The sequence below is a fragment of the Dicentrarchus labrax genome, unplaced genomic scaffold (genome assembly GCF_905237075.1).
Source record: "Dicentrarchus labrax unplaced genomic scaffold, dlabrax2021, whole genome shotgun sequence".
NCBI classification, from domain to species: domain Eukaryota; kingdom Metazoa; phylum Chordata; class Actinopteri; family Moronidae; genus Dicentrarchus; species Dicentrarchus labrax.
This window is the reverse complement of record NW_026136711.1, coordinates 30,650,531-30,676,664: the sequence shown is the minus strand read 5'-3', so window position 1 is coordinate 30,676,664 and position 26,134 is coordinate 30,650,531. Positions and strand designations below refer to the sequence as shown.

The following is a 26,134-nucleotide window of genomic DNA, read 5'->3' as shown; positions in this document are numbered from 1 at the left end:
CACTTTTACACTTTTTTTACACAAAAAATATTTAACTAACAGTATTATTTACCAATGCTTTTATCTTCTCATTTGTATTGTCCCTTAAAATATTGAATATAAGATGATAAAAGACATAATATAAATAATAAATTATATAAATACAATAAAGCATGAAATAGATGTGGGAATATATGACTCAAAGTAACTGTTGAGGTCAAAATGTTCTGTAATATTGTTTTTGCCAGCCACAGAAGCACAAAAAGATGCTTGTAACTTTTAACAGCTGCTTACTTAATAACAGCCGAATCGTTAAGTAGAGTAACTGACCTGTCCAGGTCCGATGTGGTTACAGTCGGCGTTTGGGCTGCAGCCTCCTCGACTCCCCAGCTGACAGTTATTGATCTCCACACACACTTTGCCGTCACCTGTCCAACCCTCATGACACACACACGACGCGTTACCTGGACCCACATACACACACTCTGCCTGTGGAGAGAGTGAGGGAGGAAGAGGATGTGTTATGAAGGCAGGTAGTCGGCTTTGAATCTTACACACCACAGAAACGGGCAGTTTACCAATATCATACATCAGACACCTTCCTCTTTTGCTGTTTTTCTTTCTATTTCTTTTTAAATTTTGGTTTGTACATTTGGCCCATGGCATAAATTCTCAAGTAACAGTGTGTTGTAATATCCACCATTAAGCTTAACAACAAGTCAGCTAGTCTGGCGAGTTAACTCGGGTAGGTTAGTTACTCCTTTGTCAGACAACTGAAATAAATAAATATGCACTATTGATGCAGCTGTAAAGCAGAAGAAGGATCCTGCTCCCTTCAGAGAGCTTCTGTGTGTGCACTGCCGGTAGTACCTGTTTGTATAAATCATTATGCATGGTGTTCATTCATTCTGTCTACATTTGAGGCAGGTGTTTGTGTGTGAGTTTGAGAGATCTGTGCACAGGATGGATCTGAGAATAAACAGCCGTAAACATAATAACAGGATTATGTTCAGGTTCAGGTTGGGTTCAATCCCGTCGGCTCGGCTAGTCTACTTGATGCTTCAAGTTCTTTTTTAGTGAAAATATTGTGTAAAAGCAAATGCTGGTGATAAACAATCCTTCTATAGCCTACAGGATATAAAAACAATGCCTATTGACAGTCGTTTACAAGGTGCACTGTCCGCACATGTGTAATCAGGGTTAACAGGCAGAGTTGTCACCACGGTAACCACAATTGCGTGACAGGGTAACACACAAATTCCTTGATTCAGCTTACATCACCTGAGTCGGGTTTTGGGTTCGGACAGAAATACGCAGCCCGAGCTGCACTCTGGAGCGTATGGGTATTGGAATAAATAAATACTGTATGTAAGTAAAAGATGTGATACTCTATGTGACTTCACACAGTGTCACATACAGATCCATATGAACGACGCTGATCTACGACACATTACATGTGTCTATGTTCAGAGCAGATGTTGAGTGGGCAGCCAGATTCATCACAGTGAGGTTGTTAATGTGAAAGAAAAAAAACTGCTTCGTTAAGAAGAAGAAAAAAAGAAGATATTAAACGTTTAAATGGGGTTCAACAAATTTACATTCTTTAGGTATTATTGATTAATGGTGAACTGATCAGTCCCAACTCAATATTGTTGTATTATTACAGTAAGTCTTACGTTTGTGTCGCAGCCTCCTCGGTTGCTCTTCAGGCAGGGGTTGATGGCAGAACAGGAGTTACCATCACCTTCATATCCATCCCTACACACACACCTGGTGCAACACACACACATATTTCAGTACTGAGGTGATTTATGACGTTTCCACATGCAGTTGTTGCTAAAAGAAGCAAACCGTAATGTAACAGTAATGTTGAATGCCGTTGCTGAAAAACAAAAATCAAAAAGTAATAGCAGTAGTAGTATCTTACATAGTATTCAGTCCTGTGTGTGTACAGTATGCGTTGATGTGACAGTGTTCCTGCAGTCCGTCAGAGTTGCAGGGCGTAGCCGTGTTGTCACAGTTTTCTCCGGAGTATCCCTCCATACAGGATCCTCTTCGGCACACTCCTCTGGTGCCTGGACGGTTATCACACACACCGTGGACACAGCGACACTCTGAAAGCACACACACACAATCAACAAAGCATGTGATAATTTCAGGTTAGTCACATAAGTCACAATAGCAGAACAACTTCACACCCGGCAAAACGTACCACTGGGCTTTTATTCCGTTTCTTCTCTATGTACAGGTGCTTCACACACACTACAAAAGTATATATCGTGTTTTATTATAATTAACTTATCTTTCAGAAAATGGGACTCATGGATAATAATCACTGTTGTTACAGTAAAATATGAGGCAGGCACTTATCCGGTGACAGGAGGTAAAAAAATCATTGTTCCAAAAGGATGAATCCTGACGTTGGTAATCCTCTGATACTCCACCACCATAACATTTGGGTCTAAACAACTACAGGATGCATTGCCATTAAATTTGGTACGAACATTTGCAGCACTGTGGTTGACTGCGTCCTATTTACTATATAGAGCACTACTGTATAATAACTGTAGGTTTATCCACTTTACAGTGCCCTCAACTCTTCCATTGTCCACGGCATGAACAAGTTGAGAAACCTGAAACGCAGATGCATTCATACAGGACACAAGGAGTCACTGAATGGTTTGATGAGAATGAAAATGATGTGAATCAAGTGGAGAATGAAGAGGGTTCCACAGACTAGGAGGTTCGTGTTGGTTTTTCCTTTAAATTTTTTTCTAAAGGCATAAATTACTGTGATTAATGAGACTCTACAGCTGTCACTGATGACAATGATTAAATTATTAATTGTCTATTATTATTATTATAGGGAATAGTGAGAAAAATGAATGAGAAAGTCATTTCAGTGTGTTTCATTATGTAAAAAGTGACATTTTAAAGCTTAAACAGGCGTTACTTTGCGCTCTATGTGTTAAAAAGGAGGAAGCCGTTACCTTCGTCACACTTGTCTCCATGCTTGGATGGATCAGAGCAGATGTGGCAGGCGACACCCCTGAAGCCTGACTGACAGCTGCATGAGCCGTTGCCGTGGATACCCTCAAAGCACTGCATGTGGTAAAAATAAAAAATAAATAAATAAATAAACACGTATGAAACAGATCAGCTGAGAAACAAGGGTTCAGTGATAGGGTTGTGTGCTGCTCACCGTTCCTTTATCGTAGCAGGGATGTTGGAATCCTCCAATACAGGGTTTACAGTCCGGACCGTAGAAACCTTTACAACACTCTGCTACCTGTTCAACACAAACACACACAGTTTAAAATGCTGGTAACATAACACAGATTAGAACACAAAAGTACTGAATACAAGTTCCTTTTAAGTTGATATGGCAAGTGGGTTGGCAAGCAGTAACTCGAGCAGGTACAGAGCAATATTACCATTTACTTGTTTCTGGTCACCTAATGAACGTCCAACTCTGTTCTATGGGAAATATCTGACTCTTTAACAGTTAAATACTCCACTATGTTCATCAGTTAGTAGATAAATAGTCAAAAATGATGCTACACAAACGGTCAGAATGAACCAAAACAGTAAAGTTGCGAGTCAAGATCAAAACAATGAGCTTAAAAAAACACTGTAAAGCTCTGTAGAGTTGAGGGGAACTGGAGAGTTGGGTTTATTGTTTTCTTTGGGTCGGTCAATACCAGTGGCCCTGTTCACGTACAAGTGTCATCTGATTTTTTTTATTGTTATTTTTCTGTACTTTTAATGATCATTTCCTCCAGATTTCAATGAGAATCGTTCAATGTTTCTGATTTGTGTGAAGGGGATAGTTGGTCACTTTAGTTTTCTTGCATTCCTTTTTTTCTATATAAATAATAACACATAACAAAAATGGACAGTTTTGACTCGAGGTTCTACAGTATGAAGAAGAAATACCACAAATTAAGCACACTGTTAGTTCAGGGAGGCCACGCTCAGCTCTCAATTCCAGCTACATCAGCTGATCACAGCTAGTTGTAAACACACATCAGCTGATTCCCTCCAAGCATCCAATTGACAAATGTCCTTCATGGTGCCTTATTTAAGCTGCTTTACCCTGCCTATCTTTGCTGCTTCCTCTGCAAGCCGTTTTGCAACCCACCTCCACCCCAGCTCCTCCTTTTACGTTGCATCTAATTAATCAATGTCATTTTGTTCGTGCTCGGTTCTGTACCCTGGGGGGTCTCTGCTGCCGCTCCCCTTGTCGTAAACCTTTCCATGTATGCACGTGGAAGGGCAAGGAGGTCCCAGAACAGAGCCATACCACCAAATGTAACATAAAGAACTTGGTAATAAAAGTTCTTTTGACAAAAGTGGTCCTGACTGAACGATGGTTGGTTCACTCCCACAGTCAACATAGTAAACATCTCCCCACTTGAAGACACCATTAGTAGTAAAGACAGCTGGTTGATGAATAAGGCTAAAAATAAAGTTCCTGATGCACCGTTCACTGATCCCACTCTCACCTGTCTGGTGACGTTGCAGAATTTTGCACATCCTGTACTGAGCTTTGGGTTGAGGGGAGACGTTATGTATTCACAGCCGATCTGATGGCGGTCCTGGAGACACACACACAGATTTTTTTTTTTACCATATGACACCCCACAGAATAGAAACGTTGCAGTTATAATGATTTGTTTTACCATTTCAATGCTGCCAGTTGGACATTCAGTCTCATAGAGGTAACTGCAGTGAACACATGGACCCTGAAAACACACAAACACACAGAAGAAAATGAATACTGAGCTTTTACTGATAGCATGACTGTTACCTTTAAGCTTCTATTGGCCTGTTTGATCTCTCTGTGTGAAGAGATTAACTATTATAAATCTGTATATCTATCTATATAGCCATTTTGTGCATGACACACACTGCTGACATGTAGTTAAAGTAGTTAACTAGTCAGTTAAACAGCTACCTGGTAGATCTGTTTGTATGCTTACATGAGGAGGTGACTTAGTTCACCTCAGAGCCTCTAACCACACTCGTCATATAAATGAGCAAGCTAACATTAGCCGCTGTCAGCTAATGTCCTGTGAGTTCGATTTGACTCTCGGCCTCCCTCGGCTCACCAAGGTGATCCTGCTCTCGACGGTGTCACAACGGTGAGGCAGGATGGGAAGGATGGAGGGCGGGAACAGAAGCCCATCAATCATATGGATGATCCCGTTTGACGCCATAATGTTGGTGGTCACCAGATGGACGCCCTTCTCGCCCAACAGGATCTCACCCTGGAGAGGAAAGAGGGCCCCTAGTGTTAATGTAAAACTGTTGATGTTCGATAACACGTACAAAAGATGAGAGACCAATCAGAGACACTTACATCGCTGGAGACAGTGATGGTGACAACCTGATTGGCCATCGTCTGAATCTGAGGGAGCGTAGCCAACTCGTCGACTGTCAGCTACAGACAGAAAACATAATCATCAACAGGTTCATCCTCTGGAGAGCAGGAATGGGCTTCGGAAATATCAGGACAATTTGACAGGATTCGATATGTGTAGAGGTAGTCTATTAGATTTCTTTCCTCACCTTTATCACAAGCAGAACAAAAACAACACGGTGGGAGTGACTTACCACAGCCTGGGAGAAAACATGGTGTCTGAGAAGTTCCTGAAGTTTATGTTTGGCCTTGAAAAAGAGGAGAATATCGTTTACATCAATATCATTTAAAAATCCTGATTATCTTCACATAGCATATTGAAAGGTAGCTGGAGTGGTCGCTGACATTATGTTAGGAAATTACCAATCCCTTTTAAAAAACAATTAAACAAAATATTTGTGAGTCAAAGTCATTAAGTCTTCGAGTACTGAGATTTAGACTTTCACATTGTTTTTAAGGGATTTGTTGATCACAGAAAAACGTACAATGTCAGCAGACGTATCCTTTAAAGTTACCTGTATGTTATCTGCACTAAATACACGTGAACATAAAGACTAATTACACCTACGTCGTTCAGCATGTACAAGATGCTGCCATCTCTGGCTTTGTCCACAGCCTGGTTGGTGGGGACGAACACAGTCAGGGGTCCCGGACCTAGCAGAGGAGGAGGCGACCCGCAGTTCTACAAAACACACACAAACACATCGTATCTGATTAGAGCCCAGGATTCAGTATCAAGCAAATAGAGCAAAATGTTTAATTCATTCCTTACACAGTTCTTATGTTTCTGGCTTTAGAGAAGGCAAAAACTAAGTACTGGCTTTCTGTGTTACTACCAGGCACACTGTATCCACATGTGGAAGTCCAAAGACCTCCTGTGCCTTGTTATGGTTTCTAAGCTATGATTAGATTGCTGATCAGGGGAGGAATCAGGACTGCTTTGTTTCACTGATTTCTTCTCAGTAAAACCAAACATCTATGTGATGTTATTGGCCAGAACAAAATACTCACATCAACCAAAGACAGGAAGCGGTTGTATTTTCCATCCTTAGTCAGAATCTCTCTGATCGTCTTATCAGCAAACTGGACAGAAGAAGAAGATGAAGATCAAATGACTACACTTTCATAGAGTATTGTAAACAGATATAAAGATAGACTGCACTGTTGTAATGTAGGTGACACTTAATTACATTTACATTTAACCGGATATATTTTTAATTTTACTTAACTTAATCAAAAAAACATACAGAGCAACAGTTTATTTGAATTTGAAGCAGTTCTTGTGAGACTTTGTTTTCAATTAATGTTTGATTTAGTTAACTACTGTGTAGATGCTGCATTTCTTTTGTGTGTTTTCAGGTAGTTTTCCAGATTTGTTGAGGTGACACTTTAACTCACCTGTTCATCACGCGGAGGACTTTCTGAAAGTGTGATTGTGATTGGCCGGTCGATGAGGTGGATGATCCCATTGGCTGCTGGCAGGTCTTCCTGGATGACAGTGTACAATCTGCTGGGGTCCTCCATCAGGATGAACTTCTACATCAGCACAACAGGAATAATCAGTGTGTTTACTTGCACTTCAGACAATTATCTGATGTCTACATTCAACACTCACTGATATAAAAGGAGCATTCACAAAATATGTCCTACACACAAACACCACCCCTGTAGTTGCAGCTGAGAGATGAGCCATGAGTTTGCTAGGTGCAAAAAGCTCTTACAGCTTTAATAAACAAAATAAACTCACAATATGTCGAGAAGAAAATAGATAAAACATAAAACACCTATTTACCTCATTAAAACAGAAAAAAAAACAACCTTCTGAATTCAAGTTTCTCGCTTTACCTGGACGAAGACCAGCTTATTTGTCTTATTAGGTAATGTTAAAACAGACTTCCTTAAAACTAAATAAAACTCACCACAAACGTCCTCATTAGTCCGTCCACTGTTCCAGCAATCGGCAACTCTAAACGCGTTACGTGTGAAAATATTCTGGCTCTACGTGCTGTCACTGCCTTTCTGATCCCCGACCTCGCTCTCTCTCCTCTACTGCTTCTCACCTCTCCTGTCTCAGCCTGTCCCCACTGTGTCCTCATCTTCCCCAGAGTCTTGGTTGGAGCCTCTAGTCCTTGTTGTTAAACTACCTGAAATAAACCCTTAAATGACCCCAGTTATGAAAATATTCTGGCTCTTCAGCTGTTTTCCTCTCACTTGTTCTTTGGCTCAGTGTGTGTACTCGTTCACCAGAGGCAGACCATCAAATTAGCTGAATAAAATTAATAAAACCGCCCCAAAAAAAGCCCATTGCCAATATATTTGTCCAATCAACCAACCCTGTGTTGTATCCTTATTATTATCTAGGCAGTTTGAACATTTAAACCTCATGAGCAGGGCTCCAGACTAACTTTTTGCATTGGTTGCACTGGTGCGCCTAACTTTTTTTTTTTAGGTGCACCAGCACAATATTTAGGTGCACCCAAATTTTTCATTGCGTCGCCTTTAACGCCATAAGGTCACCTTTTTATCGCTCTCCATAACTTTCATATAATGTGATTTTTAAACCAGAATAAGGTGTAGAGAAATGCGTGTCTTTATTTGAAGCACAAGTATATATAAATAGAAAAATAAAGTGTTTAAAGTGCTTCACTGAGCTGAAATTTAACATTTCAAACTAAAACACTAAGCAAAATAAAACATTTCCAAATGAAAGTTCGATATGAACTTTCAGTTTGGCTGCTCAACATTCAAACTATTGTTTTAATTTTTCAAGACGCAGGTCAACAACCTTGTTACCTTGTTGTCTTTGCTCCTAAACCTGGCTCCTCCGTACAGGTTGAAGTCTCGTCCCTCCAGGTCCTTGTAGAGGTGTTGACCCAGGATCAGGTGGTTTTTACACACCAGCTCCTCATTAACACCCTGTAGAGACAGCGTGTATCAGAAGATCAATAATCTGGAATTTATTTATTGCTCAAAAGTAGAAAATGAAACAAAGATGCACAAGTGCAAGAATTTTTTCTTTTTCTAATTTTAGATTTTAGTTTTACATTTGGGTTATAGCATCAATTCTCAAGTAAAAGCATATTTTAATGCCAGACAAATCGAGCCCCCTGCGGAGCAGCCTGATCCACATCTCCCTGACCCGCCTTTTATTGGTGCATTTTATGTTTGAAAGGTGCTGTATAAATAAAGTTTATTATTATTATTACTCTGCATTGTTTGTCACTGCTGTGAAATTAAACTATTAAAACGTCTCACAACAGCCATTCTAACTTATACAGCCCACCATTAAGCTTAACAACAAGCCAGCTAAAGTAGCGTGGTCATAGCAGTAGTAGTATTTGACTGTCGGTGTAAATCATTATGCATGGTATTCACTCTGTGTACATCTGAGGCAGGTGTGAGCAGTGGTGGAGGTAGTACTAATACTAATACTAAAAAAAGTAAAAAGTCCTGCATTGAGTATTATGTAAGTGTAAGTAAAAGAACTCAACACAGAAAAATGTCCTAATGTTTTTTAATTCTCCTAAACACCTTCTGTTTTAATTCTGGCTTTAAATATCGGAGATTTTAAATTTCCAACTCAGGTTTCTATGGTTACCTCAGATTTCACAGTCAGGATGTCTCTCTGTGTGTGTGTGTGTGTGTGTGTGTGTGTGTGTGTGTGTGTGTGTGTGTGTGTGTGTGTGTGTGTGTGTGTGTGTGTGTGTGCGCCACCCAGAGGCCTCACACTGCTTTGTTCTAGTTTGTACTGACCATCTGCCACTAGTTGTCTTTTTTTCAGGATGAGCTAAGTGTTTGTGTGTGTGTGTGTGTGTGTGTGTGTGTGTGTGTGTGCGTGCAGGATGGGACAAGATGATAATTATTACCTCCGACAAGGAGGTTATGTTTTCGGTGCCGTTTGTGTGTTTGTTTGTCTGTCAGCAGGATTACAGAAAAAACTACTGGCTCAATTTTGATGAAACTTGGAAGGGTGCAGTGCTGTCAGAGGAAGAACTAGTTACATTTACAAATTATAAATTATTTTTTCACTTTCAAACAGCAGAAATCCAAGAGACGTGTGTTTCTGTGCTGAGAAACACTGCGGCGATCATTAAAACCAAACGTTGACACCAGAGAGACAGACAGACAGACAGACAGGTGACCTACAGTCAGAGGTGTTTTCAGCAGAGGGATGAAAGCTGTGAATGGTCCGTTGTGACTCATCAGCATTGAGCAGCCTTTCTCTGAAACACACACACACACACACACACACACACACACACACACACACACACACACACACACACAGATCAAGATCCACTTTATTATAGACCTTTTTCACAGCATAAAATAGTAGGGTCAACACAGGTGTTAATAATGACACTAATTAAAGGTCCATCTAGCTCAACTACTAAACTTCAGAGTCCCCTTCAAAGCGAGAAGGAGAAACTACGGTGGCCACAAAATGTGCGACAAACACAATTGCTCCTATCTAGAGCCAGTGTGTGGTTTGTCCCTTCTGGGCTACTGTAGAAACATGGCAGTCCAACATGGTGGACCCGAAGCGTCTGTAGATAAAAACAGCTCATTACAAGGTAACAAAAACACAACCACTCCACTCCACAGCATGTGTTTACCCTATTATTTCTTTCTAAACTAAAATCAAGAGAGAAGAATAATAATTGTTCTTGAATCAACTTTTAATTCAAAATCAAACTTTTGTTTTTATTTGTGTTGTTCTTTTACCGAACAGTGCGATGGCTCCGGTCAGATTCTCCCTCTGGCCGCTACTCCTGTCCAGCTCTATCAGTCGCTCCATCAGGTTACCATAGCAACGCCAGCCGTCACCAATCTGACCCCCTAAGCACGAACACCTGGGAGAGAGAGGGGGAGGTAAACTAATGACAATGTAAAGAGCTAAAGGCAGAGAGACAAACAGGGTCTGACGTTCTGGTTTCAGACCTGACTCTCTCTTTAGTACTGGTCCTGGTTTTAGACCTGACTCTCTCTTTAGTACTGGTCCTGGTTTTAGACAAGTAACTCTTAGTAGCACCAGCCCAGAACTAACTAGGTACTACTAGATTCACGTTGGTAGGAAGGAGGAAAGCCTAGTACTGGTTCTGGTGCTGGGTTTAGACACAAACAAACAAAGACAAAGAAACTAGCTCTTTTGTTCTTGCCTAGTTCTAGTCTGTGTCTAGACCTGGATCTAGCTCTAGTTCTAGAGAGCAAAAGTGTTTGTGTGTCTGACCTGGGTTGTCCATCCAGTCCAGTTTGACAAACAGCTGTGGCGTCGCAGGAGTCCGCTAAGCAGGCAGAGACCAGCTCACAACCAAACTCAGCCTTGCCACCAATAGGGGACATACCGGACATACACTCGCAGCTGGACTGAGAGACGGAGAGACACACAGTGAGGCTTTATTTCAATGTTGTTGAGTTTTTGGAGGATTTCTGTTCAACTCTCTGTGCTGTTGTCCTGGTTCTTGACCCGGGTCTGGTCCTGAATGTGGAGGTGTTCTAACCTTGTTGGGTCCTTTGAAGACACAGATGGTAGAGTTGATGGGGCACCCTCCATTGTTCACGGAGCAAGGGTTTTTGGGTACGCAGATCCTGCCGTCGCCCTCATAGTCGGGCTTACAGACGCAGGTGATCTTTGACCCCTGTGTGGAGCACTGGGCGTTGACGTCACAGTCCCTCGCCGAGCAAATACCTGAACAGAAAAACAAAGATCTAAATCAGTCTATTTCTGGCTCTAGTTCTACTTTTATTTCAAAACCTGTTTCTAGTTCTCGTTCTGATCCTAGTTCTGTATCTAGACGACAAAAGGGAGACTGTTCTCACAACATAATAGAGTACAGTGTTCCCACAAGATGCAACAATATAAAGACAATCTCTCAGGCTTTTCAGGACTTTTTGGGGACAACATCAACATTTGATAAAGTCCCAGTTAAAATGAGATGTCTGCAGCTTCACTAGCAGCTCTGTGTGAAATATTCATTACAGAGAAAATAAAATGGATGAGCAATAAACAGAAACTATTCTTAGATCCTTACCAGTAGTGTAAAGTTTGTACTGAGTGTGACACCAGAAGAAAGGTCATGTTGCTATCCACATCAAAAGAGTTTATCCTCTGTATGGGGGGCATTTTAGGACATCTGAGACTCCAAATCTCTATACTCTCAGACTTACTTTAACTTTCATCAGGATAAGAAGAACTTCCACTTTGAGATAAAAGCTAATATTAGCATACTTACACAAATTAAACCAATAAACCAAAATAACTATAAAGCTGAAATAAAATATATACCGGATGTATATTTACTTCCACAATTTCCCCGGGACGTCTTCCGGTATCCGGGCAAACATTCACACTCTGCGGCGTCTCCCTCTCCTTTACAGTATGAGGAGGGGATGCAGTTACTGCACCTGGTACTCACTGACAATGACAAAGACACAACAACACCTCACTGAGGGCAACAACTGAACATCATACAGACAGACAGTGAAAAACAACACATATACACCCATCAGCCATAACATTATGGGCACCCTGGTGGTGATAAATAGCTACTATTATCCACTTCCACTATGCCCTAACTGTGTATTTTTCAATGCTTCCCTGTAAACTGTGAACAACTGTGACAACAACCTTTCCTGCATTATAAATATTAAAGTGTCTTTTCATGTGCCATGCAGAAAATACAATTAACACATTTGTTATTATTATAATTATTCAATATAATTATTGATATTAATAATATGCCCTAATATGATCTGATATATCTTAATATTGCTTCTGTAATCTCATACAGTCTTACCTTGGTCACAGCGCTTCCCGGTGTACGGCGGCTGACACAAACACTGTCCATCACCCTCGGGACCTTTATTACACACTCCATGCACACAGTCACACGCTGTACAGACAGACACACAAACAGTCAAACAACTGTGGGAGGTTCTTTAGATCTTTAAACATACAGTAGTCTTTCAATTTAGAGGTGTGTTGTTAACTCTGAAACATTAACCACATTTTTACCAGAGACGTCAGAAGTGAGAGAGCCTACCTTTATCACACTTATCTCCATAAAAGTTTTCATTTTTACACTCCTGACAGGCAAAACCCGAGAAGCCTTCCTAAAGAAAGAGAAAGGTTTTTTTAAGACTTATTATTTTATCAACACTAGAAACTTTACGTTTCCAAACTACTCCAGTGTCTCCTTATCAAACACATCAAGCACACACCAACAAAACATCCAGTCAGAGACGAGGGCTTAACACTGTCACTAATGCCAATCTTTAGTTATAAATACATAATAATCATTATTGATCTCTAAACGTAACATAGTCTCAGACGGGATACTGACATCACAGACGCAGGTCCCGTTGCCGACGTCTCCTCCCACACAGGTCCCATGGAAGTTACAGGCCTTCCCTGACCAGCTGGGACAGGCTACAGACAGACAGACAGACAGACAGACAGACAGACAGACAGACAGACAGACAGACAGACAGACAGACAGACAGAAAACAGAAAGACAGAGAGGCGGGTGATTAGAAATTATCATTATTGATTGTTTATTGATTCCATTTTCCTGCTGTTTCCTGTGCAATTAGTGCAATCTTGAAGAAGAGCTGCAGATATAAAGGTGATAAATAATAACTTTTATCCCCGAAGTATTTTGTTTTACTTTGGTCTGCTTTTATATGATAACCTAAATGAACTGAGATGAACACAGAGCTGCGAGCAGGACATCAGGTCACACGACGACCACGCAAGTCGACGGCAATCTGTGCCTGGCACATGTAATATCACAGGGTGTGAGATTATCTAACAAGATCTCGCTCTCAATGTGTGTCACGCTGTACGATATCAGCTTTGAGGCATGTCAGATTGTGAGATGAATGTCTGGTTAATCCAAGTCCTACAATATATAAAAAAGAGAAAGAAATATTCATGTCATCTATCTGCACCGCTCTCATTCTTTGAAAATGTACCAAAAACTAAAGTCAAGCTAGAGCTGTGAGATTAATCGATTAATCCAAATTTATGTTTTAAAACCGCCACAAAAAACCCTGCTGAGTCGTAAAATCAAGATTTAAACTACAAATGTTATAATGTGGGTCTATACGGTTGATAAAGACCCTATAAAACAAGCCCCAATGCACTCATCATCACATAACATATAGGATTGTTTTTCCCATAGTAACTCCTCTGAGAATAAAGGGAATGAATGTGGAATGAGATTTTATTTTAAGCCATACAGCCAGGTCTATTTTCTGTTTAAATGCTTACTTAAAGTCTTGTTTTACATCTTATTCTGCGTAGTTTCTGAACAGTTGGTGAGTTTCTAGATGTGGGTCGTAGCAGCAGTCACATTTGGTCCTTAAACCAACACCTCCAACTTCAACCACTGCACCAAAACAACATCTCAGACTCTCTAGAGATGCACCAACTGGGAAATGCTGGGCCGACACCAATGTTTTTTTTGTTGTTGTTGTAGTAATGTATTCTCCCTTTTTGTGCCAGAGAAACAAACAAATCTACAAAGATAATCATGTCTGCCTCGGTGCAGCTCAGTGTATTTCTCTTCTCATCCGAGAGCTGAGACACAGAGCGGGACAACCACTCGCCGTTCAGGCTGATGCACGTCGGTGTTTGTGTGCAACTTGTGCCAGTGCTGGAGAACGGAGGTGTTTATATCTCCAATATCCGAGTTGGAAACAACCAACGCGACAGACAATCAGTTGCCACTAGAAACAATACAAAAACAGTAATTTCTCTATAAAATATGTTTAGATCTCTGTAGCTTTTTGTTAGGACAATATTTGTCTTAGTAGAGATTTAATTTTGTTTTTCATTGTTGGAAGATTGTATGGAAGTCATAATAATTTAAATCTTATAAACCAGTGGCTCCCAATCTATTTCCTTAAACCTATCCGATACTGTGACTTAATTTATGGACATTTCATATTATATTAAAAGCATAACAATAACAGAACAACTGATAAACTGTACAATGAACCCAAACAGTGAACAGTGAAGTTAGTGATTGGGTTGAATTTTGAGGAGCTTATTTGCTGGATATTGATCAGAGATGAGTTTTCCTGCTATTTTTAGGAACGTTTTATAAAAAAAGAAGTCTGTATTATGTATTTTATTTATTTTTTAACAGTCATACACACTTTATAGGCTTCTTTTTAAGCCAAATTGAGTCTTCTTTCTTCTCCCTGACACTTGGCCATTGTTGTATTAGCTCTTTAGAGAGTGTGCATTTAGTTTTTTTCACAAAAATGAATAAGATATTGAGATATGGACCTACTGTGTTTCTTACACCCCTTAAAAATCAAGAAGCCCCGTGTGAGGCTTTGGCGACCCCTAGTGGGGGCCTCGACCCTCTGGTTGGAAACCACTGTTATCGATAACCCACTGTATAACTCTTTGCCTCATCGTTCACATCTAGTCACTGTAGCTGAGTGCAATCAGGGCATCATTCAGCCAATAGACTCTTTTTACAGCAGACATTTTGACTTGTGAAAGCAGTGAAAGCACAGGTGTGATCAATAACATTATTGATTGCTGTACTCCCTGTAGATGAGCCGGTTCCAGGGTTCTGCTATTGTGCATGCTCACTCACTGATGAGGCTTATTGGAGCCAGCAACCTGAACCCAGAAAGGTTGAGTACACTAAAGTTTTAGGTTCAATGCTAATTTATATCTGTTGGACAATTTGCATTAATTTGCATAACCACCTGTATGGACAATATTGGGGTGGTTTTCAGAGTTATTGAGGATGTGGAATCCATTTCTGACGTTAATAAAACACAAATGGTAGTTTTATAAACACTGGAGACTTATTATTATTATTATACTGTAATATAATATTATATTTCTAACATTAAACCTTGAACTCCGTCGATAAACCGGCCGAGTTCTTAACGGAAGCTATTAACAGGAGACTTTAATTTAAAAGTAATTAAAGAATTATCACTCACTTGTTGTTGAACACAAACAAGTGACAGGACAACAAAATAAAGCCACCGAACTTCTCAATTAAGCCAAATTATTGGACGTTACTTCGTCCACCAGTCACGTTAAACTAGGAGCTGTCTGGTGTGACGTCTCAGTACAGGATTGGCGTAAAGAGATGACGATCAATATATCGACCAATCAGAGCGACAGAAAACAGGATGGTCCCGCCTTCTCGTTAAGTGACCGTGAGGAATCTCTGCATTAATTTTTGTAATTTCGGAGGAAACTAGTTTTGAAGATGGAAACTTACATTAATTTGAATATTGAATTAAATATTCACATTACTTTGACTTCAACAAAGAAAACTGTATTTTAATCGTGTGAATTTTGGGGAGGAAGGTCACAATTACCAATTTTGTGGGGAGTAGAAGAAAAGTAATATAACTAGTAGTATTATGATAGTAGTATTATTGTTGGCAGGGAATAATAAGTAATGTAATAATATTACTTTTCAGCACTGTTGTGAAACCTAAACAAAAAAATTTAAATGAAATTTCTGAAGTTAAAAGCTGAAATGCTAAAAAAGAACAGTATAATTCAAACTATATATATATATTTCAAAGATGAGTTTAATTCTACAGTAGCAACTAACTTTTTTTTTTAACGTTTTATTATCAATTAATCTGTTTAACAGGTAATTGCTTGCTGTGCTTGTCCTATAGGTTATTTCTTAGAGTGTGGCAACATGGGGGCCTCTAAACAACTCTCCACTGACCTTAAAACTAAGATAATTCCATGAGAAGAACTTATTGCCTACTGTGAAATTCATGCAGAAGCACAAGTACAATGTTCTGGAATGGCCATTCAAGTCCCCAGACCTTAACATCATTGAAAATGTATGGATTGATTTGAAGCAGGCTGTCTACGCACGGAAGCCAAGAAACCTGATTGAACTGGAGGAGTTTTGTATGGAGGAATGGGCCAAAACACCACCTGCCAGACTTCAGGGACGTGTCTGTGGCTATACGAGGCGTCTACAGGCTCTACTAAATATTAATGGAATTATTTCTTTGGGGTGCCCAAATGTATGCACATGCCTATTTTTGAGTTCAGACGTATCATCTCCCATTCAGTCTTTATTTAGCACTAATTTTATCTATGGGGTGTGTCACAATATCTGTGTCAGCTACTTCTGCAGTAAAATATTTGTATACAAGAGTTCATTTTATTTTAAAAATATTGTTGTCCGGAATATCTCAAGTTTTTGGGAGCGTTCCCATTCGCCTAAGGTCAAAATATCTGCCGTATAATCAATATCTACAGTACATCCTGTAGAGTAACTATAATTTTCTCTCAATCAATGCTAATAAATTCAGTATTGGTTAAATTAAGTTTTCACTTCCTTATAATACTTTTTCGCTTTCACTCAAGTAAAGAAGTTGAATCAGTGTGTGTGTGTGTGTGTGTGTGTGTGTGTGTGTGTGTGTGTGTGTGTGTGTGTGTGTGTGTGTGTGTGTGTGTGCTTACGGAGGCACAGAGGTCCCCAGTGCTGTGGGCAGCATACTGGCTGCATGAAACTCTTCACACAGACGTGCTGACATCCGTCCAGTTCCACCTCCCTGCCGCCAATCTGCACCACATAACTGCAACACACAGTGAACATGAACTTCATCCACACCACCACCACATGCAGCCAAAGACACTACAAAGACACTACATGTGGGGTTTGTGATCCGGTACGTACGTGCAGTTAGTCGTGCGTGCGCTGCTGAAGCCACGGGGGCATCTGCTGGTGGGGCAGGCAGCCCAGGAAGTGCAGGTGGAGTGGATGTCTATCCTCTGTGAGATATCACACCGACCAGGAGGAGGAGTCTGAGGATCCATAAAACCCAAATAATAAAAGGCTTTAGAGGAAGAAATTAAAGGTTTTTAGTAGTTCAGGAAATCCAGGAAATCAAGCCCTGCAGATTCAGTAACAGATAAAGTTAAAGTGGTCACCTGCTTTACGGATTTTACTGTTAACATATGAAGAAAGAAGATATCTTTGCAACCACTGATTCAATTTCCTTTGAGTTTTTCCTACATTTTCCTACATCAGTATCTTTTTTGTTTCAACATCAACCTGCTACGTAGTCACATTCATGCACACAGCGGCTGCATACATCCACCATAAGTTACAAGATAAAACGTGATGGCGAGATGGTAAACAGAGGTACAATTAATGGTTCACAATCGGGGCTCCAAACAGAAACTATTGGGAAGAGGAAGGTGGACCAGGAATGCCGCTTTTCCACCAAATGCTTCAAATAAAGAGACGATAGCACTGGTTTTGTAAATTAAAGCTATAATATGTAAAGTGTCTACAAACACTAGACTTATGTTCTCTATGTAGTCGAGTATTTACATTATCCCAAATGTTTCCAACAGTGTTCAAACTCAGAGTCATTTTATTCAGGTAACGGTGACGTTTCACCGGTCGCCTGTTAGTGGCGTCATATCTCCTTTGTGTCTGAGTCAGAAGCCAGAAGCTGATATATATTTAGTTTTTATCCAGTTTTAAGACACATTTTTATGATACACTATTTAGATCTTGGTTGTTTTCAAGATGAGCTAATGTTCGCAGCAGCTCGGGTTAGGGTTAAGGTGGAACTGTTTTATTCAGTGTTTTTACTGTTTTTTAATCAGCGGGTCTGATTGTTTTGGAGAGGAGGAGATTCAGGAGATTCATTCAGCTCCCAGTAGAAACCTCCTGAACTATAAACACTGAAGGAATCCTAACCAGGAGAAGTTGACAGCAATGGCGGTGAAGACAACAACTCCCATGATCCCACGCTGCTTCACGGTGTCATTAAATGTTTGTTATTCTTTTGATGTGAGAGACCACCTAGCAGCAGAAATGACATACTGTACGTTTAAAGAGCGATATGAATTCCTCTGTTGAGTGTTGTTTACAGTATAACCAGAAACCTAAAATATAGATTCAAATAATATAAATAAATATAGATTCAAATAAAACACAGAATCCTTAAACTGATTTCACCATTTGTGTTAAGGAGTGAACAAGATTATCATCAGGAAGGGAAGGAGACGATCTGTTGATAAATGCGCAACCTCAGACAAAGTAGGCTGTTTCAACGGTTCCTGTCCTCTTTTGTAAGATCCGCTGCAAATCTTAAACTGGTGTCCCACAGGAAGCCTTTTAGCTTTCCATGAAGCATCTCTGCAAACTTGTGAGGTTAACTGGAGAACAATGGCCCCCGAGCTCGGTGTCATTTAACAGCTTGGCAGCGAGATGGTGCAAGGTGTTGATGGTGTCAGCGAGCCTGTTCTTCTGCTCTGGCAGGACAGTCTGACAGATCGATTGCCTTTTGCCGCACATCTTCCCTCTCCAAACTTCATAAAGCCGGTGGTTTCATCTCCCGGAGAATCTTAGCTTTGTCTAGCTTAGTCCTGGCACCTGCAGAAGAAGGTCTTTTTCTTTTTCATGTTGGTTCAGCACTTTCTGGTTTTCAGGGTAAAATATCAAGTATTTGGTATTTGATATCAAGTTGTTACTGTTTTGAAAAGTTTAGTTTGCAGAGCTCGATAGAAAGCGAGTGGTCACTTGGCTCTAACAAATAAATAATAATCTAATATAGATTCAAGGTCCCCAGAGGATGAACCCCTCAGAATTTGGTGACTCACATAGTCAGACCTACCTTTAGTGCTGGTTGAACCCATTATCATTCTCTTATAGGGGAAAAACATTTTGCTTTTTATTTCTTTTAGCCAATCACAGTTGTTCTGCACGGCGTTAAGCCCCAGATGAAGTGATAATGTCCTTGTGAAACGCAGGCTTATATCCACCGCCGACTTCCTGTGAGTCACACTACTGACCTCCTGACTTTTCCTTTAGTTTTCCGTTTGATGGGTTGGCACAAATTTTGCACAGATGTTCACACAGATAATGAAACTGACAACTATTGGATGAGATATTCACACCTAGAGGTCAAATTCTAATTTCACTGGTGATCCTCTGACTTGCACTTGTGCCATCCAGTGCCGGTACTCACCAGTTCTGAGTATGCTATGGTGAACATAGCTGCACCCAACACTGAGGCCACTGGTATTTTTTCCAAGGGGTAACTTGACTACACTGATGCTTTGATGCCCCAAAACCTCCCTGGGAAGTTCAGGTTTTGGACTTTGGTATAATCTAAAACCCAGTGTGCAGCACAGCACTGGAAATGTGACGTTCTTATTGACGTCAGCTGTGGTTTGTGTTCTGTACTAATTAGGGCCCAAGCAGCGACCAATGTAATGCAAAGAATTGTTATTCCTCCAAATGAATCACAGGTTTGAGGAGCTAAAGGTGCTCAAAAACTCTTGAAACGTGACTCACACGTCAGTCTCACAGAGAAACCTCTTGGACCCCAACCCGAAACTCGACAGGAAGTCAGCCATTCTGAATCTAACAAACTCCTCCCAGAGAGTTAATCAGTTAATCTGTGCAATCTAAAGACCTTTGTGATAAAAGGTTGTTAAAGGTTTTTGTTTAACAGCGTGTCCGTGGCGTGGTGTTACGTTTTGATGTATCGCCATGAGACGGGAAGTTCTTGAAACTTGTGTTTACATGGTCAAATCTGCACCGAACTTCACATATTTGATACGAGTCTGAACACATCTTCATGCTAATATTCAATCATAGTCATAGCGCCACTTACAATGGCAATTTGAAGAAAGCCTTGTATGAGAAAAGACGCTCTCTAGCACCACATATTGGACACAAGAAATGACATTTAGCTCCTTCTGCAGTGTCCAAAACAAGAATTTAGACACGTCTCGAAAGACCTCTGTCGATGACGCAGCGCCACAACCCAACGCTCGCAGGCTGAAAGGGCCCGTTCATCGCTGCTCGTGGCAAATAAAATTGAATTGAATGATGAAATATTACCCGCTAAACATCAGCACTGTGACTGTGAGCATGTTAGCATACTGATATACTGTAAAACTTAAATTAAGACTAAATTAGACGCCTGGTCTGGATTTTATAAAAATTCTTTGGATGTATAAAACCTCTTATAATAATATAAATGTTTAAACTTCTGTCAATATGGACACGATACACATCGTTCGGTTAGATTCTCCACAATTCAATCGTTCAGTATATTTTATGGAAACCACGAACAGCAGAGTGTAGTCTGTGCTTACTATCGGATAACTTTCTCCACTTCCTGCACCGTGTTGTTGGATACGATGGTTTTTGTTACCTTGCTGGCTACAAAATCTAAGGTGGGCTACAGGTATTTAGATATGGAGCTCTCTCTCCCTCTCTCTCTCTCTCTCTCTCTCTCTCTCTCTCTCTCTCTCTCTCTCTCTCTGATGTGCTGTCTCTTAAATCAATGATTTGTAATTGATATGTTATTTGATAGACTAGTAATACTGTTATTCTTTATGGTTTAAATAAGCAATTTGATAGTATTTCACATGTTTGCTGAGCAAGAGTTTTGTGTAAAAGGAATTAAAGGCCTGTTCCTAATAAAGGCAAGTTGAGTTCTGTGATTAAAGCAAATAAAAGCTTGGGGTTATTAATTTAAGTATTACTGTATGTTAGGGTCTGTATATCAGGACTGTATTAGTACTTTACTAGTATTGTACTACAAACAAGTTCTCACCCGAATTGTTCTCTTTATTCCAAAAGCTTTGGCTGAGTTCACATAATCCAAAGCTTCTCATTCATTCAGTGAACAAAAATAACATCAGATTGTGTACAAACAAGCACAAATATCACTCTGGAAGACAAACAATCTGTGTGTGTGTGTATTTGCATTTATCAGAGAGTAAAGCAATCCACTTGTATCCACAGAGAATGAACAGGTGGTCTCGGTGTTGTGGAGTTGGAGGTGTGTTACCTGTTGTTGCAGTGAAGTTTGCAGGCTGAGCAGCAGCAGCAGAGGAAGCAGCAGCATGGTTCAGAAGTGTCACATCCAGGGGGGGGACAAATAAATCCACCAAACCAGCTTCTTCCTCAGTGTGCAGGGGAGGAAAATGTCTGAACCTCAGACACAACGTGCTTTTACAAACTACAGGAAAAAACACACAGATAACAACATCCTCTGTGCAGGAAAAACACAACTATTAGAAAACAATACACTTCTATTCCAGCAGGAATAGGTGCAGTCAAACTAAAAGCAACCTGCTGTTAATAGACAGAAAATAGTACTTTTTAAAAAAAAAAAAAAAAGCAACTACAGGGTGGATCCAGGCAGTGTTGGGATTATCTGCAGTATTCTTATCAGCTCACTTTCAGCCTGAAGGCAACAATCCCCGTAATGTAGGAACTAACGAGCAAATTACAGCAAACAAATTAGTTCTCAGCTCAGTGTCCGCAAGGCAGAAAGCAGCCGGAGAGGCTGGAGCTACTGCTGGCGTCACGTCTTTTCCTTTCTAGTCTAGGAAGAGAAAAAAATTCAACAACAGAAACTGGCAAAGTAGGAACCTCCCAGCAGAGGTCATCTCCTCCTACTACTCCTCTGGTGACAGCAGCAGTTAGTAGTATTGGCGCTGGCACAGTAGCAGTTGTAACATCAGTTTACTGAAGTACGCACACTCCCTTCCTCAGGACCACTGGTTCCCAACGTGGGAATTTCAGCTATTTTATCAAATCTTTGCTCCTTTCTTGTGAAATACTGCGAAGTTTTCTGTCTCCAGGAATCTAAAAGCTATTAACATTCAACCATCTGAGACAGACATGATAACACTTTATAAATCATAGTAATGCGAATGCAGTGGTTCACAATCTTTTTCTATCATTTAGTAAACTGCCTGAGTGACATATTTTATAGATATTTCATATTATATTAACAAATAACCCAAAACTGTGAACTCAGTAACTGCAAGAAGTTTGTGTAAAATTTGTGATTTTAATGAATTTAGGGAACTTTCTATACAATTCTCTGTCTATATTACGTATTCATTTATTAACAATCATACAGACTTAACAGGCTTCTCTTTGATAAATTCAATGTTTTTTTGTCCCTGATGCTTGGCCATTGTTCTATTAGACTATTAGACATTTACTTTTCTTCACAGCAATGAACCAAATGCTGAGATAAAGGTCTACTGTGTGAAGCTGTGGTGACCCGTAGTGGGGGTCCCAACCCAGATTTATGCATAAACCACTACTTTATGCATGAAAGCAGGATGTATCATGAATTTATGGAAGTGTATTACATTAAGTTTTCTTGAAGGAGAACTGTACAAACAACAATAAACTATTTTACACTAAATAAAACAAATAAAATACAATATCATAAAAATTAAAACTATATAAACACTGAAACGGATCAATTTAACGTAATATTTTACTCACTTGTGTTTTCTGTTAGCAACCACACCAGGGAACCAGCTAATTCATCATTAATCATTAATCATTAATATTGTTAGTAATTATTAGTTAGACCTTTGTTATTCTATAAATCCCCATAATCCCCATTTTTACTACTTTTTCTGTAACTGTAATAGATTACAGTTACCTTATTTTGTATCCTGATTACATAACTCAGTTACATGTAATCTATTACTTACTTGTGAGAAAGGTTTAAACAGTCATAAACTGGCGGGAGAATTAAATAATTTAATAAAACTACAGCTTTATAATGAAATAACATTAATGTTTGTGTGATGAATGTTTTAATTAATGTCTGAATACATTATACATTATATATTATACAATATACATTTTATATTATATATTATACAATATACATTTTATATTTTATATTATACATTAACACAGTTAAACACTGTCACTATTACGTACTGTGTGGTGTCACTGGTACAAAAAAAGTTTATTAAAGGAACAAACGGGCTCAAAAAGAGGTGCCGTTAGAAATATGAACCTGTAGCTGCCAGAGAAACAACATTAATCTTATAAAACACACTGACCTCTGGCTTTAATCGCTCTGAAACTGTTTTGAGAACGACTACATAAACACAGATTGGTGTATTTCTGTCAGATACAAACTATTAATTGGGCCTTTTTCTTTGGCTTATAGATGTTTTATTACCCTGAATTCGAGCAATAATTGCTGGATTATTGTTTATTTTTTGAACTAAACTTGCAGGTTGTCTGAGGACAGGATGTTTTTCCTCTCTTGAGGATTTCTTTCTTCTTTCCGTGCTGAAGGTTTTGTTGAGGAACTGTTGTAAAACCGTTGAACACATTGAACTGGATGATTCAAATAAACCGTATACAAAGATATAAAACAGAAAACACTTTAATCTCTACCACTAAATAATTATAATAGCAGAAGCCTTTATAATACTCTGGCCTCCAGCTATAAGGTCTGTCTGAGAAGAGAGAAAGAGAGAGAGATTGTGAGAAATCCAACGCTCTTCCTGACAGGAAGTTTAAGGCGGATTTCCCCTCCTGGTCGTCCCAGCGGGGCGGTGAGATTTGGACGGATTTCCTCGTCAGCTGACACAAACTCCTCGTCTGCTTCTCGGAATAAAAAGGAACAAATGTGAAAACTGTTTCTTTCCTGTTTTAATTTGGTTCGGACTTGATGAAAACATGACAGACGTGGGTCTGACCAGAGGTAGGGGTCAGAGGTTAAACTGCAAGCTGGCAGAACAATAGCAGGAAGCAGGCAGACAATGGACTGCTGCAGTGCACTCCGGGGGTTTACTGCCTTGCTCACTGGCTCTTCAGCAGGAGATTTTAACCAGCAACCTTCCTGCTCAGCTCATTTCTCTGAACTCACATGATCACGTCTTTACTGCAATTTGTGCCGTTACTGACTTTATATGTGTCCTTTAAAATCAGTCTGCAGTTCCCCAAACGGCCACTAGAGGTTCCAGCAGTGAGTCAACCTCCATAAGGCCCCTTATTAAAATGCTTATACTAAACTTTACAGCAGAAATAAACATGTTTACAGCCTGGTACAAATAACTGATTCAGGCTCTATAGTTACAATCCCCATTCACGACAACTGTACAGAGGATGAATGTTTGTATAACTCACCTGGTTAAATTATATTAAAGCTTAAAGTGATGCATAAATAATGGGGTGGCTGCTTTGAGCGACAGGTAGGTGCCGTCACGTCTTTGCATATTTTTGGACTGGCCGGGAGATGGCGATCCATTTTTAATTATACAGTCTGTGGTCTGAACACACCTTCAGGATTTAAATCAGTTTAAAATAAATTATATGGCCCACTGGCAAATTCTTTTTTTGTACCATTATCTGTCTGTATTATGTGTTTTTGTTTGATATATAATAATACTTAGACAGAATAGACTTAAAGGCTTCTGTTTTCTGTGTCTCTGATACTTTTAACTGCGCAGCTTTCTAATGCAGGACGAGGCAGTTTACTAGAGAGTGAAGGCTTTAAGTTTATAAGTGTTATTAAACCCCTTAAAATCAAGAAGGCCTGGCGACCCCCCTGTGGAGCTTTGACAACCCCTAGTGGAGGGTCCTGACCCCCAGGTTGGGAACCACTGATCTGTTCCAAAGTACTGGCTCTAAGAAGAACGTTACGTTTACTTTAAAATAGATAAAATGTTGTCAGTTTTACACAAAGTTTGTATTTTATAATGAGTGCAGACTGACATGAGAGGAAGAGGTTTTACTGTTGGACAGTACAAGGTTTAATTCATATTATTTATATGTTATTATCAGTAGTTTGAGATAAAGTCTGTCCCTGTGTGCTGCTCACCGGCTGATATTGTGTGTTTATTTTACTCTTTGACTTTTGTGATGAGGTCTGAGGCGGATTAAGAACCAGATAAATGAACTAAAACACTGTGTGAAGGACGCCATGATAATTGTAATCTCTGAACGTTGCGTAATGACACCTACACACACACACACACACACACACACACACACACACACACACACACACACACACACACAAGTAACTCACTGCTGACTCCTGAAAAAGTGAGAAAAACATGAATCAAGGAGTGAAAAGAGAGAGAGAGAGAGGGGCCTGAGTCTGAGATCATGGATGTCTCTCGACCTGCGTCCCGATGGCCGTCTCGACCTCAACAAATCCCTCCAATCAGCACTCTGAGCCGGAAAACAGCCGAACAGACAAGAAAAAACCATGAAAGATAAGAGGAAGTGAGAAAGGATTTACTATCAGTGTCACATCCCTCACGGTGTTCCCTTTCTGCTGTTTATCAAAGGAGACTTTAACTGTGTTCGACAGACTATCCGGAAAACCTCCCAGTTAAATGAATATATGGAGTTTATCAGTGGTTTTAACGGGGGAACAATCAGGACAACAAATGGAAATAAAGTTAAATCAATCGTCTTTATCCACAAAGATTGTTTTTCTTCTCTTTATAGTCTGCAGCAAATACAAACATGATAAAGGATAAAGATAAAAGTGCTCCAGGTTCTAAAAATCAGGACTTACAAAGAGAGATCAATAAATAAAACACTAAGATAAACAACCACTAGAATAAAAAGGGTAAAAACTGTAGAAACTCTGTCATGTTACTACAGTTTGTTGAGAGCTGCTGGAACGAAGCTGTTTTTACTTCTGAACCTGAATCCACGACAGGGTTTTATTAAATGCTGCAGACCTTTCTTTAGTGTAATACTTCCCTGCTGCACTGAACCGTCTGCTCACAAGAACCATTAGAACCGTTAAACAACCAAAGATTTGTTAAACTCGACTTGAGTCAAACCTTTTTTAGCTGCTAAAGTTAAATGTTAGATTAACCGGATTAAAGACTTTCTGCTGAACTGGACGATTAAATAATCTGATTAAAAAAAAAACCTCTTTGCTGCT

At 39.8% G+C, this 26,134-nt stretch overlaps 1 protein-coding gene across 4 annotated transcripts in view; it reads right to left on the bottom strand.

The window, feature by feature from the left end:
- stab1 (stabilin 1) overlaps positions 1 to 21,785 on the bottom strand; it is a 72,845-nt gene extending 51,060 nt beyond the window's left edge. For 2 of the 4 annotated variants that reach the window (XM_051413939.1, XM_051413941.1), the window contains exons 1-25: positions 21,242 to 21,782; positions 17,095 to 17,222; positions 16,878 to 16,993; positions 12,745 to 12,830; positions 12,445 to 12,514; positions 12,199 to 12,294; positions 11,703 to 11,816; positions 10,903 to 11,090; positions 10,632 to 10,768; positions 10,127 to 10,254; positions 9,548 to 9,624; positions 8,195 to 8,317; positions 6,800 to 6,937; positions 6,413 to 6,484; positions 5,970 to 6,083; positions 5,596 to 5,649; positions 5,342 to 5,422; positions 5,091 to 5,249; positions 4,662 to 4,724; positions 4,485 to 4,577; positions 3,182 to 3,268; positions 2,970 to 3,081; positions 1,907 to 2,093; positions 1,656 to 1,749; positions 310 to 468 (exon numbers count right to left, since the gene is read on the bottom strand). In XM_051413939.1, the coding sequence (XP_051269899.1) occupies positions 310 to 468; positions 1,656 to 1,749; positions 1,907 to 2,093; positions 2,970 to 3,081; positions 3,182 to 3,268; positions 4,485 to 4,577; positions 4,662 to 4,724; positions 5,091 to 5,249; positions 5,342 to 5,422; positions 5,596 to 5,649; positions 5,970 to 6,083; positions 6,413 to 6,484; positions 6,800 to 6,937; positions 8,195 to 8,317; positions 9,548 to 9,624; positions 10,127 to 10,254; positions 10,632 to 10,768; positions 10,903 to 11,090; positions 11,703 to 11,816; positions 12,199 to 12,294; positions 12,445 to 12,514; positions 12,745 to 12,830; positions 16,878 to 16,993; positions 17,095 to 17,222; positions 21,242 to 21,298 (2,733 nt within the window). In that variant the 5' untranslated portion in view covers positions 21,299 to 21,782. Of the gene's footprint in view, positions 1 to 309; positions 469 to 1,655; positions 1,750 to 1,906; positions 2,094 to 2,969; positions 3,082 to 3,181; positions 3,269 to 4,484; positions 4,578 to 4,661; positions 4,725 to 5,090; positions 5,250 to 5,341; positions 5,423 to 5,595; positions 5,650 to 5,969; positions 6,084 to 6,412; positions 6,485 to 6,799; positions 6,938 to 8,194; positions 8,318 to 9,547; positions 9,625 to 10,126; positions 10,255 to 10,631; positions 10,769 to 10,902; positions 11,091 to 11,702; positions 11,817 to 12,198; positions 12,295 to 12,444; positions 12,515 to 12,744; positions 12,831 to 16,877; positions 16,994 to 17,094; positions 17,223 to 21,241 lie in introns of all 4 variants that reach the window. The other 2 variants (XM_051413940.1, XM_051413942.1) reach the window with 2 other exon arrangements.
- Between the last annotated feature and the right edge of the window lie 4,349 nt (positions 21,786 to 26,134).